Source organism: Monodon monoceros, unplaced genomic scaffold (assembly GCF_005190385.1).
Source record: "Monodon monoceros isolate NGI ecotype Baffin Bay Population unplaced genomic scaffold, NGI_Narwhal_1 Super_Scaffold_12, whole genome shotgun sequence".
NCBI lineage: Eukaryota > Metazoa > Chordata > Mammalia > Artiodactyla > Monodontidae > Monodon > Monodon monoceros.
Window position 1 is genome coordinate 10,566,461 of NW_021703768.1, and position 18,271 is coordinate 10,584,731.

Sequence of the window (18,271 nt, forward strand, 5' to 3'; positions counted from 1 at the left end):
ATCTATCTATCTATCTATCTATCTATCTATCTATCTATCTATCTATCCATCCATCCATCCATCCATCCACCCATCCACCCATCCACCCAACCACCCATCCACCCACCCATCCATCCATCCATTTTTGGCCTCACCTCGCAGCATCAGGTCCTTTTTTAGTCTGTTCCTCTTCAAACCCCTCACACCCTCACCTTGCCTCCATGTCCATCGTCTCAAATAGTCATTCCCATACTCCTGGGGTCCTAATCCCAAGTGAAAAGAAGCTTACAAGGTGTTCTGGTGAAATTATTATTTCAAAAAAATCTCATGGACCCTGATTAAAAAAAAAGTGGGATAAAAATCTCTATTCAGAAAAACCACCCCTAGCTCCCGCGTGCTTCCTGAGTGTGGTCAGACCTCCTTGGAGCCAAGCTCAGGAGAGCAGACCTCAGACCACGTGTGGCTTCGACCTCACGTACATCCCCGGTGCCTGCCCTAAGCTCTACCTTAAACCTGCATGGACTCAGGGCACCACTGGACACTTACCCATAACCGATATGTAGCCCGTCCCTCCCTAGCTATACCTCGTTCTGCTACTTGACTGAACCTGTCCGGTTGCACTTCGTTAAACTCCCCCCTCAAATGTTGCCTTCTTCAAGAGCCCTTTCCTGATCCTCCTTCCTGGATGTGCCTCTCCCTCCACAGATGCCCCCAGCCTTTGGTCCTCTCTCACAGCTCTTGGTATCAGAAGATACTTCTGAACTGATGTCACTCCTACCCCCTTCCAGTCAAGGGAGACCCCCGGAGTCATGACTTTCATTGTATGTATATGTGAATGTCCAGTAGAGCCGGGCTGATATCATGATTCTCCATAGTAACAATAGTTATTTATTGGGCCCTTTTAACATGCAGACATGCTAATAAACAACTGATAGGCATGATCTCAATCTCATAGGATCTTTGTAATGACTCTGTATAATTGCTGCAGTATTGTTATCCCCACAATAGGATACGCAAACAATCTCAGAGAAGCCCCATTTTGTTCCCCAAACAGGCTAAGCATGATTTCACCTCAGGACTCCTGCACTGGCTATTCCCTCTGCCTGGTACATCCTTCCCCAGGTCCATTTGCCATGGCTCCTGGCTTCAGGTGTTTGCTCAGTGGACACCTTATCGTGGAGGGCTTGGCCACCCTGCCCTAGAACATCTCTAATTCTCTTAGTCTTTCTCCACCTGGCTCTTCTCACCACCTAATATCCTATCAGCATCAGACCATTACCTCTAAGAGGACAGGGGCTTTGGCCTCTGTTGTTCACAGGTGTGTGTCCAGCACCTAGAAGAGCGGCTGGCACAAAACAGGTGCTCAGTAAAGACTTGTTGAACCAAACTCAACTACCCAAGGTCACGGAGCTGGTAATGGAACCAAGATATGCACCCATGTCTGTCTAGCCCCTCAATCCATGCTGTTAATCACTGCATCCTGTATTTGTGTAACTCAACATAATGCAATGATTTCTTCTACAACTGCAAGTAAATTCATTACTCTTACTCATGCTTCCACTTGCTCTGTCACCAATATTAAGATGCGTCAGACTCCTTTGGAATTTCCCCAACATTCCATTCCTGACTGTCAACATTCATGTGTTGAGTCTCACCTTTCTACCTCCCAGGGATTTCTTTTCATCGCCCTTCTGGTCAGCATACATTGCTTCCCTGGGTACCATGTTTTCCTCTTGTTTTATGCCCTTATTTAGCTAGAATACATCCTCCAATTGTGGTAACTTTCTAGGAAAGGGTGCCTAAGAGAGAGATTTCATGAGTACTTGCAAGTCTGAAAATATCTGATACTCTTTTTATAGATGACGGATAATTTGGCCGTGTACAGATTTTAGGTTGAAACTTACTTTCCCTCAGAACTTTGAGAGCATCACCTGAGTGTTCTTTTCCTACCATATCACTGCTGAAAGTCAGGTGGCATCTGTTTTATTCCTCTCCCTAGGTTTCAGGGTCTATTTTATGTTGGTGCTGTGAAATTTCATGATGTAGAAGACGAAATATTTTCTATTCCAAGTGTAGGGTATTTCCTATGAAGACACACGTCCCCCAGCTCTGAGGAATTGTTCTGCATTACTTCATCGATAATTTGCTTCTCTCCATTTTCTTTCTGGGGCTGTTAGTAATATGTCAGATCTCCCAGATTTGTCCTTTATGGCTCTTGCTGCGTTATTCTCATTTTCTGTCTCTTTCCCTTTATGTTCTCCTTTCCCAGTGATTTCCTTGACTATTTCCCACTCATTCTATCAAATTTTTAATGTGGGTAGTTATATTTTTTACAGCCTAAAGAGATTTTCTTGTTCTTTGATCCTTTCACATATCAACACATTTCTTACTTAATAAATACAAGATCTTCTTAAATCTTTCTCAGTATTGAATCTAAAGTTTTATCTTGTTTCTTTTAATCTCCCCCTTTTCTGTAAATCATCTCTGTTTCTTCTGAGAGGCAGTTCATTTTTCTGTTTTTTTTTTTTCAATGCCACTAATTCACCCAAATTCCTCAGTAATCCTTGCTAATTTCTCACATTTGAGAAGGAGGAACCCAGAGGCAGCGTCTTCTGCTACGACATCAATAGAAATGTTTTCCACTGTGCATCCCTGTATTAGAATTTATGATGAGGAGGGTGGGCATATGGGCTGGCAGCCTTCCTGCAGAATGAGAATGTGGGTGGCAGCTCTCAGCCCCCTGCCAGCCCATCACCCCACAAGCCTGTATGCAATGAACTTTATCTAGGCCACTAACAGCCATAACTGAAGTCTCACTTTCTCAGGCAGTTTGTTCAGTTTTTTTAAGAGATCACACCTGGTCTTCCCCCTGGAGTAAACGCTGGCCACAGGGTCGCCATCTTGGTAGGAGGGAGGGGATGCAATGGGAGGAGGGAGCCACTGTCTCAAGCTCTGGCTTTCAATGAATCCCTCCACCTTGAGCCTCACTTCTCTTCAGCCCCCCAGCTGAACTCTGAAGGTTGAACCTGGCCAAACATTCACGTGAGACAGCCACCTCTGCCAGGCTGACATAGCAGATTCTTGGGAGAAACTTCTACATTTTCATTGCTTATCATTCCTATCTACTCTGCTTTCTAGAACATTTTCAATGGCTTGCTTGTTGGTGACACCCACCCGCTGGTCTCTGTGTTCTTGTCTCTTTTGTGACTGCATTCTCCATTGTAATTCTGTACTCTATTTTTCAGAGGGTCTGAGACTGGGGGAGGCAAATGAGCGGAGAGAGTCATGTTAGCTTAACTGTTGTCCAAGACACACTGTCTTTTTTAAAATTTACATGTTCCCCGTTAAATTAAAGCATGATCAAAATCATGTAAGTGTCAATAACATTGGAAAGGCTAGCACAGAGGTCTACATAAAGATGCCACTCTCTTACAAAAGAACAAAAAAGACCTGTTTACCCCATTTTAACTAGCAAGGTCGCCATGTGGTAGGGAGAGAAGGGAAGATATTAATTTCTGTGAATAAACAAAAAAGAAAGGCATCAGGAAAGCCATTGGGGTCCCTAGCATCCCAAACACTTCGTTCCAGATCCAGCTATTAACTCACAGAAACGGAATATTAAAACGACACTGCCTGCTGCTGTCTGACCTGGATGGACAGCAATTGGAGAGCAATCAGATACTGCACGGAGTGACTTTAAAAGGAATGTCTGGAAGTCCCGGGCCCCCAGGCACATGGAGGCTGTTAGACAGGGGTCAGCAAGTACAGAGGAGGTTTGCTGAAGAGATTTTAGTACCTGCTGTCTCTGGAGAGAAAGCCTGGAGAGAGCGGGCTTCCACTCAGATGTGGGTTCCCTGCTGTGAAATGGGATCCCAGAGTTGTAGAGGGTAAATGGCTGGCTGACTAATCACTTTATTGGTGGAAGCTGGAGACAGTCAATGAGTGGGAATCGGCCCATTCTCCCCAAGTGCATTGGGGTGCAGGATGGCTCAGTGCACAGTGCAAGAGAGAGATCTATTTTACTTTCTGAGCCAGAAGGAGATGCCTGGGCAGGGCCGGGGCTCTGAGAGCATGAGCTTCTCAGGAGGGGGAAGGGGCTGAGGGGCATGGCCAGCGGGGAAAGCACTGGAGCTTCTGCCGTTGGGGAAGGGTCCCCAATGAGGTCCAGTTCCAAAGAACCCCTGGAAGTTCTAGACAGCCAGCTGTAACCACCTTGGAAAGAAGATGAAAGTGTTGACTGATATCACAGGCTGATCACATTCTAATTAGTAAATCTAAACTGGGATTTTTTTCTTTTCTTTTTTCACTTGAGGGTGAGCCAGAAGGTTCACAAGAGTTGTTCAAGCATTTGTCCACAGGCAGGGAGAGATCACCTTCAGGAAATGCAATTTAAAGGGGCCGAAGCAGCCAGGTATCACATTGCATTCCAACCACATCCCAAGGGCTGTGGGATAAACAAACTCGCTCATTACCTGAGGAGACTTCAGGTTTCCTCTGAGAATCTGACAGCGCAGATTGCAAAGCTTTTTATCTAGGATTAGGCTTTTTTTTTTCTTTTTCTTTCTTATAACAGGTGCACCTGAAAGTATTAACAAATCAGGGAATGAATCAGATCTCCAAATATGTGGAATGTGGGATTTATAGTGTGTGATCCCCTCTAAACAGTACGTTTGATGTCCCTTTGGCAGGGTTACAAGACAGACACGCCTGGACCAAATTCCTCTCCATATTAGGTCAGTTTTGATTACAATCGTTGGCTAAGAATCTTCATTTAATCCATTTCATTTTTACTTAAAAATAAGCTTCTGATGTTTGACTTAACTTTAATACATATTTACAACTCAGATTTCTATTTTTAACAGGATTAATTTTGCTCTAAACTGGAAAATGAAAGGATTATGTAATCTGCTTTATGAAATTGAACAAAAATTGGTGCTGCTAGTCATATTCAACAGGATGTTGACACATTTTTGAGATATTTTTGCTTCTTGAAAATCACTGGTCATCTAAATAAGTTGAAAACTTATACTGTATTTCTACATCTACATCATAACACAAAATACACTACCTCTATCCATGTATCATGTGTATTGAAGAGTATAGAGATGCTGGATTCAAAGTGATCTAGGTTCAAATCGCATCCCTGTCATTTCCAGCCAAAGTATCGATAACTTTGGGCAAGAGACTTATCATTGATAATAAGCCTCAGTTTTCAAATCTGCTGAATGGGGGTAAGAATCACACCTACCTCATTAAGTTTTTGTTAGAAACTACATGAGACATGCTATTCTCTTGGCTTCTAAGAAATGACACTGACCTACACTTCTGGCTTATCTTTCTTTTGTCTGGGTTCCCGCTCAGCTCCTAGACCTCTACATTGGTGGGAGGCATCTGGGCTCAGTCCTTGGACCTCCTCTCTCTAAACTTACTTCCTATGTAGTATCTTCTAAGACTCATGGTTTCAAATACCATCTACTTGCTGATGACTCCCTAATTTTTATCTCCAGCCTGGGCTTCTCCCCTGAGCTCCAATTTGTGTAACCAACAGTCTACTTCACATGTACCTTTTGATAGACAGATATCACACGTCCAAATCCATGATCTTAATATACACCAGCACTGCCCCCAAACCAACCAGATCCCTCTGTAACCTGCCCCATCTCAGTCAATGGTGACTCCATTCTACTGGTCGTTGAGTCGGTGGCATCCTTGAGTCCTCTTTCTCTTACTGTCGTCACCTAGTCCATGAGACAATCCGGTCAGCTCTACCATATATACATATCCAGGATTACGCCGCTTTTCATAACCTCCAATGCTACCATGCCGGCCCAAGCCATCACTGTCTCTTGCCTACATTTTACTGTAATTACCTCGCAACATGTATTCTTGCTCTTGCCCTTGATCCCCTACCGCGTATTCTGTTACAGACTAAGCCACATTGTGTCACTCCTCTGCACAGATGCACAACAGCTCCCGGGGAGGGGCACAGCCAGCATCCTGAAATCTTCATCAAGACTGATGATATGAGGCCTTCCAGCCCCACGTTGCTAGTCACTTTGCTGACCTTGTGTCATTTCTTTGCCCCCTTTTCTCTGATGCACCCTCACTGGTCTTCTTGCTCTTCTGCAATCACATCAGACACGCCTCCATTTACCAGCCTTTGAAACTGCTGTTCCTTCTGGTCAGAACACCATTCCGCTGGATATTAATACGGCCAGCACCCTCACTGCCTTCATAATTGACTCAAAAGTTACCTTCTAAGTGGAGCTTTCCCTGGCCAATCTGCTAGGAATTCCTGTGACTTTTCTGTCTTCTCCAGCTGAAATGAGGCCAGGGATTTTGGTTGATATTGATGAATTCTGTATCCCTAGGGTCTAAATCAGTGCCAGTACCTAAGAGATGCTTAATAAATAATTAAAGGAATGAATGTACCCAACAGTGTAAGTCACTGTCTACTCTGTATTCACACTTCCTAGCTATCAGTGACAAATCTCCAAAATCACAATCCTGAAAACGCAAATGCTATTTTTCAGTCTTGACTTTGTGCTTTCAGTGAGCAAACCAGGTGGCTCCAAACTTTACGATGCCTGGAATGGTACCAAGCGTACAGATTTAGGTATGGAGGCCGAAAGCTCCAAGATTCCTGATCTCTCACAAAGGTTAGAATCGGTCCCCACACCTTCCCTGGGACATAGTTTGCTAAATTCTAAATAGGGCCAAGGATCTTATGCAACCCAAGTATTTATGCAGAGTTATAGAATAATTTGGAACTCAAAAACCCACCAGCAGCGATTTGCATAAAAAAACCTTTAAATGAATATTTAAAAGTATGCATTTGAAACAAAGTAATTCAAACATGAAAAGTGCTCGCTGTAGCTCATAAATCAAGAATCTTCAATGGCACAACGAATTCTTTTCCCACCAGGGAGCAAAAATGAAATCGTGTCAGAGAATTTGAGGAATGGATGGAAATGAGGAGGGAAGTGAAGGCACATGGGATTGTGCTGAACAACTGAAGTTCTCTTAATTCTGGCCAAAGCCTTCCTACCCACAAACAGACACACACACACACACACACACACACACATGCATCATATCCTCAGAAACATTCACTCCAGATATTAGAGTATAAGCGATCTTCACAACACATTTACTTTTAAAGCCTCTTCCTACATTCAGTGACATAAGGAGCTGTCAGGCTCTCTCCCCGCCCCATTCACATCCCCCCGCCACCAGACCCACACTCCCTATTTTTACTAAAGTGATAGAGTGGAACATGCCCAAGTTTAGCAAGTATGATCACTGAGATAAAGAGCTGCAAGCTAAGACTCCTGGTTTCTTTCCCCAGGTCTGTGCAGGGGATGAAATGGCCTTTAGCAAGTCACCTGGGCCTCTCTGGGGCTGAGCTGCCTCTTCTCTCTGGTGGCTGGGAAGTGGGTCCTGGGGCTTGAGTCTTCCACAAGCTCCCCCAGGTTCCCACTCCTTGCCACGACCTAGTAACTTATTTTACACACTTTTAAAACAAAGTTTCCAAACTTATATAAAAGAAGATTCCATACAGGTCTCCCTAGCCCTGTCTTCCAACTAGATTGCCACTCCTGAGTCCCTACATAATAGGTATTTGGATACTGGCACTAGGTTGGCATCAGTGAGTGTCACTTCCAAAATTCTATTACAGAGAGAGAAGGAGTGAGTGAGAGAATAAGCATTCTTAACAGATTTGGGGGGCAGCGGAATTGCAGCCTGCGTCCTGCTATGCCAGGCCAGTCCACACCAGCAATTACTGTGTTGAATTGAAAAGGCCCTTGGACATGCCTCTCGCATGCTTCCAAGTTCCTTTTATTTAATCTTATTTATCTTCACAGTCATCCATTTATTTCAAGAAGGGAAACATATGAGTGCAGCATGTTACTAGAGTGACACAATTAACAAATACCTTCAAAAGAGGAAAAAAAAAAAAAAAAAGACAGTAAATCCGGGTTAGTTGTCAGATGTTTTAGGAGACACAACTTTAGTCGTTCAATCATAGTGTCTTGTTTAAGCTGAACATATGGTGCTACCAGCAGACACTCGCCAGTTCAGCCTGGTTTTTGATGGGCATAACGACCACAGAAGTGTCACCTCCTCTGAACTGGCAGAGAAAAGCAGGCTTCATCCCAAAACCCCAGTCCAGCCTAGCTCCCCCGTCCCTTTAATAAGCAGGCAACAAACTCAAGGGACTTCATCACTGGTTACTTTTTCCCCATTGCTGGAATCTATGTAATTTCAATGACAGGTATGGGAGCGACCTTTCCTTTTCCCAGTGACTAAACTTAGACAAAATATAATAAATTCGAGCCATCACAAAGTAGTAAAAATTCAAGGCCATTAGTCATGGGTTAATTTTTCATTACTACTTAAATCTTTGTAAGGTGAATATATGCTTTGGGAAAACTCCTTACTTTTTTCTACAACTGAATGTAGATAACTGCCTGGGTGATCACAGAAACAGTGTTATTTTTATTCTCTGCACTCTTTGTCTGGATACGATCAACAGGTCTATGTGATTCTTTTTTTTTTTTTTTTTTTTTTTTTACGGTACGCGGGCCTCTCACTGTTGTGGCCTCTCCCGTTGCAGAGCACAGGCTCCGGACGCGCAGGCTCAGCGGCCATGGCTCACGGGCCCAGCCGCTCCGCGGCATGTGGGATCTTCCCGGACCGGGGCACGAACCCGTGTCCCCTGCATCGGCAGGCGGACTCTCAGCCACTGCGCCACCAGGGAAGCCCTACGTGATTCTTTATTAAACTTGACTTTAAGGATGGATATCTTCGTCTTCAGATTGGCGGGGGATGGGAGGGAGAGAGAGGGAGAGGGAGAAGGGGAGAGGGGTACAGAGGGAGAGGGAGAGAGAGAGACACAGAGACAGAGAGAGTGAGAGAGAGAGAGAACACTAAGAGTTTGGGAGACTGCATTACTTCCAAACAGAAGCAACCGATAGCTTTGAGTTCAGATGCTACCACAGCCTACCTAGGGACACCCTGGCCTTCCCGTCCTTCAGCGGATGCTGAAAACCTGCCCACGGACACGCCCAGCCTGAGTTGGCTCCAGCCCAGCCGCCTGCCTGCCTCATGCCCGGGGCCCCAGCACTCGCCCAGGCGCCCCCGGGGCCGAGCCGCGGGAGGCGGGCGGCGAGCCCTTTACCTGCCAGGCTGCCCGGCCTCTGGAGGGTGGCCGTGGCATACAGCTCCTGCGTGTGTTTGCCGTACGGCTCGGACGCGTGGACCAGACGCTTGGTGGGCGACAGGGTGGCGTACGTGCCGATGGTGGAGCTCAGCTGGTGGATGGGCGAGGAGGAGAGGGTGGACTGCACGGTGGGGGGCGAGGTCACGCGGATCGGGGACAGGCCGGCCGAGGACACGACGATGTTGATGGGCGAGCTGGTGCTGTAGGACTTGGCCAGGCGGCTGGGCGACTGCTTGGGCGAGGAGCCGCGCGGCGCGGCGTAGGAGGCGCCCTCGGGGGCCGAGCCTCCGCGCTGCAGCTTGGTGGGCGAGCCGCCCTGGGGCGCGGCCAGCGGGGAGCCCCCGCGCGGGGGCGCGGGCAGCGTGGAGCTCGAGTAGTAGAGCGCGGCGGCGGCGGCGGCGGGCGGCGCGTCGGGCAGGTGGAAGGCGCTGCCCAGGCTGGGCGCGAACGGCTCCCGCAGCGGCGGCGGCGGCGGCGGCGGCGGCGCGGGCTCGGGCCCCGCCAGGTGCCCCGCGCGGCTCGTGGTGCCCTGTGCGCGGGAGAGCAGAGAACACGCGCTCTTAGCCAGCGGCAAGCAGAGGGAACCCCCCGCGCGCGCCGCCCGGCCCCGGCGATCCCGGGCGGCGCGGGCGCGCCGGGGCCCCCGAGAAGCAGAACTGCTAGGGGTATGGAGACGCACGCGCCCCTCCGGCCGCTTGGGAGCGGCTCCTGTCCGACCGAAAGAAAAAACAAACAAACAAACAAAAACCGGAGAGCAAGGGGCGGCTGACCAGGGGATGGGGATCCCGTCTGACAAGTGGGACACGTATGCTGCTCACAAATCTCAGAGGTTTCTGGAAGAGCAGAGGCATCGCAATAGTCTCCGAACGCTTTGAAAAGGCCAGCCAGCGGGGCCATCGGGATCTACTTGCAGGCAATCCCGATCTGTTAGTTTTAACGAGAAATTCAGGCGTCCAGCCTTTCCTTCCCCCCCCCCCGATCCCCACTCGCACGGGCATTTCATTGGATACAGTTTCTACCTCTGAAATTGGCCAAGTTGCCTACTTATCTGGAGAACGTAAGAAATAAGCATACTTCGTGGAGTTTATTCTGTTGCCATTTTCCCGTTGGTTCTTCTTTGTGGATAAGTTAAAAGGAGGGGAAAATATGAAGTCGGAATAAATATGCTTGGGCTTTCAGGCTTTAAAAGAAAAAGCATTTCCAGAGGAAGCAGAGCAGTTGTAAAAGACTAAAAAACCCTCCCTTTTCTAGATTTTAACGCTGGGCTCCAAATCTTTCAGCATCTCTGTCTCTCTCTCTCTCTCTCTGTCTCTCTGTCTCTCTCTCTCTCTCTGTCTCTCTGTCTCTCTCCAGCTCGCTTTTAAGAGCCCCCTGCAGCTGTGTCTTCAAATTAAAAGCCAGTTGCCTCTGGTCTATTTTCGAGAACAGAAAAGACAACAAGGGCTGGGGTGGAGCTGGAGAGACAGTTGGAGGGGAAAGCACTTTCCTTGAATCTGATCCAGAGATATATTTGCATTCGAATGAAAACACTACATTGTCAACCACTTCTGGGCAGGAGCTCTGGGATCTTCCAGGCTTTCCCGGAGGAGCAGAAAAGTTTTTTGAGAGCAGGCTGGTGTGAAAAGGGGGTAGGACTGTACACAGAAAAAGAGAAACTGGGGAGAGCAGGTTCTGAAATTAGGAGTGGGAATTAGGTAGGGAGGAGGACGCGGGTGAGATGGAGGGAAGGGGGAGAGAGACAGACCGAACAGATGCTCTCCATTAAGAGTTTCAATGTTGCCTCTCCACTCGCTTTGGAACTGCAATTGGCAAAAAAACAGACCATCGCACACACAGCGATCCAAATTTTATCTGGATGTCAGGTTCATGTGAAGATCTGAGGGAGTTAGTCGACCAATATCAAAATCCTCTATTAAGAGTATCCTAGATAGGAAGAGAGTCTGTTGAAAGACATTCTGTGGGAGATGTGTGTGTGTGTGTGTGTATTTATTCATATATGATGTATATATTTCACATATTTGCATATGTGGGTATATATATATATGTGTGTGTGTGCATTCATATATGATGTATATATTTCACATATTTGCATATATGGGTGTGTATATGTATGTATTTATCAATCCACTGACAAAGTTTCTCTCCTTGACCAAACTCTAGTCAGGCTCCTCTGAACTCCCTTCTCAATATGGCTCTACACTGCCCAGTTTTAGCAAGAATCCTCCACTCTCAGTGTCTGGTCACCCTCCATACCTGTTCCAGTTCCTCATTCTCCACCATCTCCCCGGCAATGTCGCATCACTCTGGCCTGTCTTCAGCAAGAATCCTGTTAGGTCTGTTTAGCCAGAATCTCCCCCCAAGCCCTGACAGTTCCTCTTAGTGATTTTCCACCCACTGACCTCCAACCTACTCCTTGGCTAAACATTCCTCCTTTTCCTTGTTGTTTTCAAAATTGAGCCCAGTTATATACTGAGGTCTCTCTTCCCCTAGTGCAATACTTAAATTCTTTTCTGAATCGAAATGGTATTTACTGCTTTAACTACTATCCAGTTCTGGTTTTTCTTTAGCATCACAAAGCAATTATTTTGAGTCCAACAGTAGGAGTGGAAATAAAATGTAAGCTCCATGATTTTGTGCAGTAATGCGCCTCCAGCAACAAGAACAAGAAGGATTCATAGCAGAGATACCACGAATGTTTGTGGAATCAGTGAAGGAATGGTTAATAAAACTGGTCCCGAGGCTTTGGCGTGAGGGTTTCCATGGTGGAGAAGCTCTGCAGAGCTGGTGTGCTCACCTGGACCCCAGAGATATAGTCTAATATCATCCAGAGTCATGGTGGGGGGAGCTGCTTACATCTAATTGTGCTTCCCTCCCAGTAGAAGTTCTGAGCATGAAATGTATAGCCTGGGCTTCTCAAACCTGGCTGCATGTTATAATTGCCAGGGGAACTTTTGAAAAAAATCTCAGTACCCAGGCTGTATCCACTAGCCATTTAACTCAGGATCTCTGGAGGGGGGACCCAAACATCAGGCTTTGGGGAAGCTCACCAGGTGATTCTAATGTACAATCGAATATAAGAACAAGTCATCCCTAGGGCAGTGGTTTTCCAAGTGTGGTCCCCGTTCCATCAGTCAGCATTAGAAGTAGCAACAGCATCACCCCACATTTACTGAGTGGGGAACTCTGGGGGAGGGGCCCAGGGATCTGTGTTTTATCATGTTCTCAAGGTGATGAGGATGCTTGTTTAAAGTTTGCAAGCCTCTGATCTAGAAGAGATTCTGATTCAGGGCTCTGAAGTGAGCCTGAGGGCCTGCATTGCTAACAATCTCCCGGAAGATGCTGCTGGTCTGAGAACTACTGCTAAGGTGCAGATAGGGACTGTCTTTCTTCACTTTTCTTAGGAAGCTCTCCTGGGGCCTGAGCAACATTCCACTGTGCAGAACCCAGCTGTCAAGTGACAGAAAAGCCTCCAACAGGAATTTCTGGAAATCTTTCCCACAGGCACATGAGGAGGAGAAAGAACCCCAGAGGGTCTAAGGAGAGCTCCCTGCTGACAACAGGACAAATACTTTTTGGTATGTCTTGGATATATAATATGAATAACCCTATGTGACATCAAAGATCCTATTCCCTAGTAGCATAGTTTTCAATAAAATAAATACTAAAGTACCCTAATATAAATTTAAAAAGCATCATGTAGTATTCTAGTCTTTAAGTATTAGAATAACATGGATCCTAGGGAAACCTTGAATAAATTTTGCAAATAATTTATTTTCCCTTTAATACGTTGGAACTTCCAACTGGAGAAGTGCTAACTCTGCTGAATATTATTCATAAGGATTGATAAACGGCCCCCAAATCTATAAAAGTTTTGAGAACTGCCAAACTATTTCCAGGTATTTTGACAGGCTATAGCAACCAATTCAAAAACCTTTTAAAATACGGTAGGATCTTGGTGAAATGTTGCCAGTAACTTTTCTACAAGTAAAGAAGAAAAACATAAACAATAAAACTGTATATGCATTTTAAGATGGGTATTGTCTATGTTGGAAATGTTCTATATCTGTACTGTCCAATATGGTAGCCACTAGACACATGGGCCCTAGACACACGCACTGGATTTTAACACACATTTAATTTGAATTAATTTGAATTTAAACTGTCAAATGTATCTAGTGGCTACCTTCCTGGATCGCACAGTTAGGTAAGCCCTTCTGCAGTTTTTAATAAATAATCTGGGGGTATTATACTCCATTCCAATAGTCTACAGAATAATAAGTACCTAAGAATGGTCCTTGGCTAAACAGAAAAATCTATTTGTAGCATCAATTGAACAAAGAGTAATCTTTTGGGAGCTTATCTCCACTCTTGTGTTTATGTTTTGTTCCATTATGTAATTTCATTTAGCAACTCTTAAGGATATATTTCAAGACAGCTGCATGATTCATAGGATGGTTTATTATGACCTAGGTCATTGGATTAAAGATAATATAAGCGCATTTCAACACACATAGAATTTCATCTACTTTACTGTCATGGAAGCTCAATTCTACCTTAAACATATGTTAGAACTATAAATAAAACTGTAAATCCAATGTTAAAGTTCTAAAACTTAACTTTTTCTTAAACTAATGACTATTACATCCTACTATTTGGAAATGTGTGTGTACAAGTGATGAGCATTGAAAATTTTTTTACTGATAATGATAAATAAGAGATAAATGATGATACAAGATTTTTTGGAAACATTTGGATAAGATGGAGCCCCAATACTGTCCTGGATCACACAGTACGGGCTACTGACCAGGACAATTCCTACTGGGGCTGTCATTCCCAGCTCTTTGAATCAGTCTCAAACCAAAGGACTACTTTAAATGTCCTTCCCACCCCTCCAAAGTGGGGAACCCATCTATGTGAAACTGACAAGGAAGCAGAACACTGTTAAGTAGATGCTCTGATTAAAGAGTTTCCAGTAGGCAGACTCTGGTGCACATTATCTTGACATTATTTTGGAGATCTAAACTTGCTATATTTTTGTTGTTACAGAATAATATCTGGCTCACAATTACATTGTTTGTTTTGTTTTGTTTTTTTATTGGGAAGTTCCAACCCCCAAAATATGGCTCTCTTGGACCAGAACATGGCATTAGGCCTGAATACTCAGCATAGCTGTTTCCTGACCTTTTCAGGTTGTATCTTCTGTAAAGAGGGTAGAGACAGCATAAGGGTGACAAGGGGGAAAAATTCTTCAAACTTGGAAACTTATTTAAGCCTCACTCTCGATTTGGCAGCACAAAAGACCAAAACAAAAACCCAATGCTTACAGCCAGTTAACAAGGGACTTGACAGCCTGAACTCTCTAAGGAATCGTGACTTTGGATCATGAGTTAGCACTGTCACCGAGCACAACCACGTTTTATAGAGCAGACCCATGATTTACAAGCAGTCCTTGTGAAGATGCATTTAGACCTGCCGAGTTTCCTGGAATTGTCAGTGAGGCCCCTAACTCTGGGTCAGGAGGAATATCTGCCCAGAATGCTGGGCAGCTGGGCCAGCAATGTCAGGAATGGGAAGCTGGAGCCTGTGTTTTGTGGCCTCCCAGATGGGAGCCTAATGACTTGGGATCAGCAGTCTGCTCCCCCAGCAGACTGTGTTCATCACTTTTCATTTTCCTGGCATCACTCATCTCCCGGTTTCTCCCTTTTGTAGGTCACCCTGGTTGTAGGGACTGAGGTCACCGCCAGGAATGGTGCTCCTGGGCACAAACGGTGTCACAGAGTCAGAGCTGGAGAGTACGTTTCAAAGGAAGGCAGAGGAGCCCACAGAAGAGCCCAAACACGGGAATGGAGAGTGGATTTGGTGGGAAGGAGTCTGACTGGTGTTTGAAGGAATGCAAATGCAGATAGGAGTAAGTGGCGAGAAAATAATAGCGATGACCAGAGAACATTCTTTCAGTGAGTTAAGAAGCCTGAATAACTTTTGAATACAAACGAAAAAAAGAGGACATGGCTTTAAGATGACATCTTTGAAGAAATCCATTGCTAAACCAGAACGATCTGGTAACACGATTTTGTAATATCAGCTATGCGCTGCTGATTAAAATGTCTGAGAATGTGTTGAACTTTCTAGGGTAAGTTGGCACAGGGTTCTAGGCTTGCACGGGAAGATGGACAGAGCCATCTACTCTCACAACTTGGAAACAAGAAGAAACCACCAACTCCAAAATGCCAAAGTCTCATTTCGGTATTATATGAAGTGTGCCTGTAATACAATACAATGCAAGTAAAATGAATCTACACCCCCAAAGTAAGTTTTGTGCCCTTGACTCTCTGGGCTGAAATCAATTTGCTTGAACACTACTATCATGGCTCCCCAAATCTCAGTAACTTCTCTTTTGAAATTGTCCTCAGAAGAAAGGCCACTCTCTAAATAATTCCCAAGATAGAAAATCCCGGTTCTGTGAGAAAGATTTGATTTTGGAAATGGCCAAATAAAATCAAGTGCCTTGTCTAGCAATTCCTTTGAGGAGTGCTGCTTGGGGTGAAAACTCATATGAAACGTAAAATGAAGAGACAGCTTCTGTGCGCAGGTTACACACCATCCCTGAAGGCATCACCACTGGGATGAAGTGAGGAAAGGAAGGCTGGGTTTACGTGGTGGGGAAGTTACACTAACACTGAAAGGTGGTACCCAGAGCAAATTAAACTTAAGTAATTGCAAAATGAAGACACTTGCAAAGAATTTCTTCCTCGGATGAGAACATCTCAATTAAATAAGAGCTATAATGTTTGAGATAATAATGGGGGCCACCCTTATTGCCTTCTCTTTGCATGAGGGCCCCCAAATTATGGAGGATCAAGAGGGAGGGATGGAGAGAGAGAGAGAGAAAGAGAGAGAGAGAAATACCTTGCAAACAACATCACCCCTGTCACTGCAGGCAGGCAGGCAGAAGGACAAGGGGGTGGTAGTGGTCCATTGCCCAGGACCCCTAAGTCACTAGTATAAACAGGGTAGTGCAGACTTTTGCACGCTGGGTACTGGTTTTTCCTTCCCTCTGACATCCCTTTAATAAAAGTATGATTAGGGTCATCATCAATATATATTCTCAAAAGTATTTCACGTGACCATTTCTATGGTCTACCAAGTGGAAAGAAAATAGAGAAGAAGAAACTAAAACAATGACATGAGTGTCATATAAATTTATCTTTAAGAGAGATTTTTTTGATGGCAACTCTTTCCAAAACAACATGAGCCTTGGCAAAAATACACTCTGTAAAACTTTTACTTCAGCAAGGGGCTCACTTAGTATAACTTTAATACCCCCAAACTTTTACTCAGAAGAAATGTTATAGTAAAACACGTACACACCCTCCCCACAACGAGAAATGTTTCAGTTATTGAAACCAGATTAAATATATTTCTACTGGAAAGAGAAAATGGATAAGATTTTAAAGCAGAGCATGGAGAAAGGATTTCCCACAGGTAATCTTCTGAAACCTACCTTAAAGACAAATAAGCTGCCGGTTTCCCACAGATATGCCAGACAACGTATACAAAATGACATGACTTCTCCTCTAAATGCAGCATAGTGTATACATTCTACACTAAAGACATCTCACCAATTTTGTGGTTTCCAAGTTTTTTAGTGACTTTTCTCTTTACAGGTGCTACCAGCAACAACTTTCCTAATTCAACAAACTGGAGTGATGTCACACCAGCTCTCTGTATAACTTTTTGCATTCAGTAATCAAGAAGCAGGTGTTTATTGGGGGATTGCTGCCTCCTTTGAGCCCTGTGTGTCTCTGTGTCCATCCCACCACCATCCAGAGTTCTCCATCCCCTTGACCTTCACATCAACCTGATGTAAAAGTGCACCAATAACCAATGTTCCAAACTCGTCAGCCTCTGGCAGGAGTGAGCAGATGGTGTATTTATAATTATAATATAGCACAAATGAGAACTTTTAAGACATAAAAGGCAGTGCAACATTAAATAGACAGGCCAGATCAAAAGAAATGGCAAGTTGCTTCTCGAAAAGCTGACTGCTTTTTTAGTGTATCTACCACTGTTCAAGCTTTATTTTAATAAACTGTCATACAATTCTTAATTTCCTGCAGTAAGCAGGCATTTCCTAGGATCATGAATGCACACAAGGCTCACTTCAGTTCTGCTGGATATGAAAGTGGTTTTAAAATCTTTCGGTTCCTGTACTTCTTTGCCAGTATTCTGTGTACAGGTGTATACTTTCCTATTTCTTGCTTATTTTGTTTCTTTGAGGAAGGAAACACCTGATAAGACTACTTTGTGTTTGGCCATGGGGAGAAACCAACATTTTTAGAGGGACTCTTCTGGGCCAGAAGTTTTACGTTCGACATTTCATATAATGCACAGGAAATTGGATGTGAGTGGAAGCAGGCAAAACCTGGAGAAGACCCAGTTTCTGCACCCATCCACAGCCTTTACAGTATGAGCATCAAGAAGGCTGCAGTTTGAGGAACGTGATGAATATTTGGTGAACCCTGGGTCAGTCACTCAAGACATGGACATTAATTTTGTATGGTTTCCTCTCTTACAGCAGGGCCATCTGATAGGAAGAGATAGACTTATATGCAACTAACTATAGGATGTTATATGTGAGATGACAAAATGATGCTTTCAACACATAAGTCGGGCCACGTTGTGCCTCTGCTCAAAATTCTCTGCCACCTCCTCTTTCCACTTCCAGTAAAGGACAAGGTCATCATGATGATCAACTTGGCTTCCCATCTACTTACAAACTCCTGCTCCCCTCTCTGGCCACCTGGGCCTCCTTGCTGTCCTGTCAACATGCCAGGTCACCTCATCCAGGAGCCTCTGCCTTTGCTGTCCCCCAGACAGCCACACAGCTTCCCTCTCTTCTCCTTCGTGTCTTTGCCCCAAACTTGGGGCAAAGGCCCCATATGCCACATCCCATCCTGGACTCTGGAGGCCGCTCATTCTAGTCTGCATCGTTTCCTTCCTTATAGAATTCATCACCTTCTAACAAACTATGCAACTTACTTATTCACTGTGTTGACTTTCTGAATTCCC

The 18,271-nt window shown here is 44.9% G+C and overlaps 1 protein-coding gene across 3 annotated transcripts in view; it reads right to left on the reverse strand.

The window, feature by feature from the left end:
* CTNND2 (catenin delta 2) overlaps window positions 1-18,271 on the reverse strand; it is a 778,687-nt gene that overhangs the window by 395,777 nt on the left and 364,639 nt on the right. For 2 of the 3 annotated variants that reach the window (XM_029218322.1, XM_029218323.1), the window contains exon 6: window positions 9,161-9,731. The exons of the other annotated variant lie outside the window; for it this stretch is intronic. In XM_029218322.1, coding sequence (XP_029074155.1) covers window positions 9,161-9,731 — 571 coding nt within the window. The remainder of the gene's footprint in view (window positions 1-9,160; window positions 9,732-18,271) is intronic. 3 annotated transcript variants of the gene reach the window in all.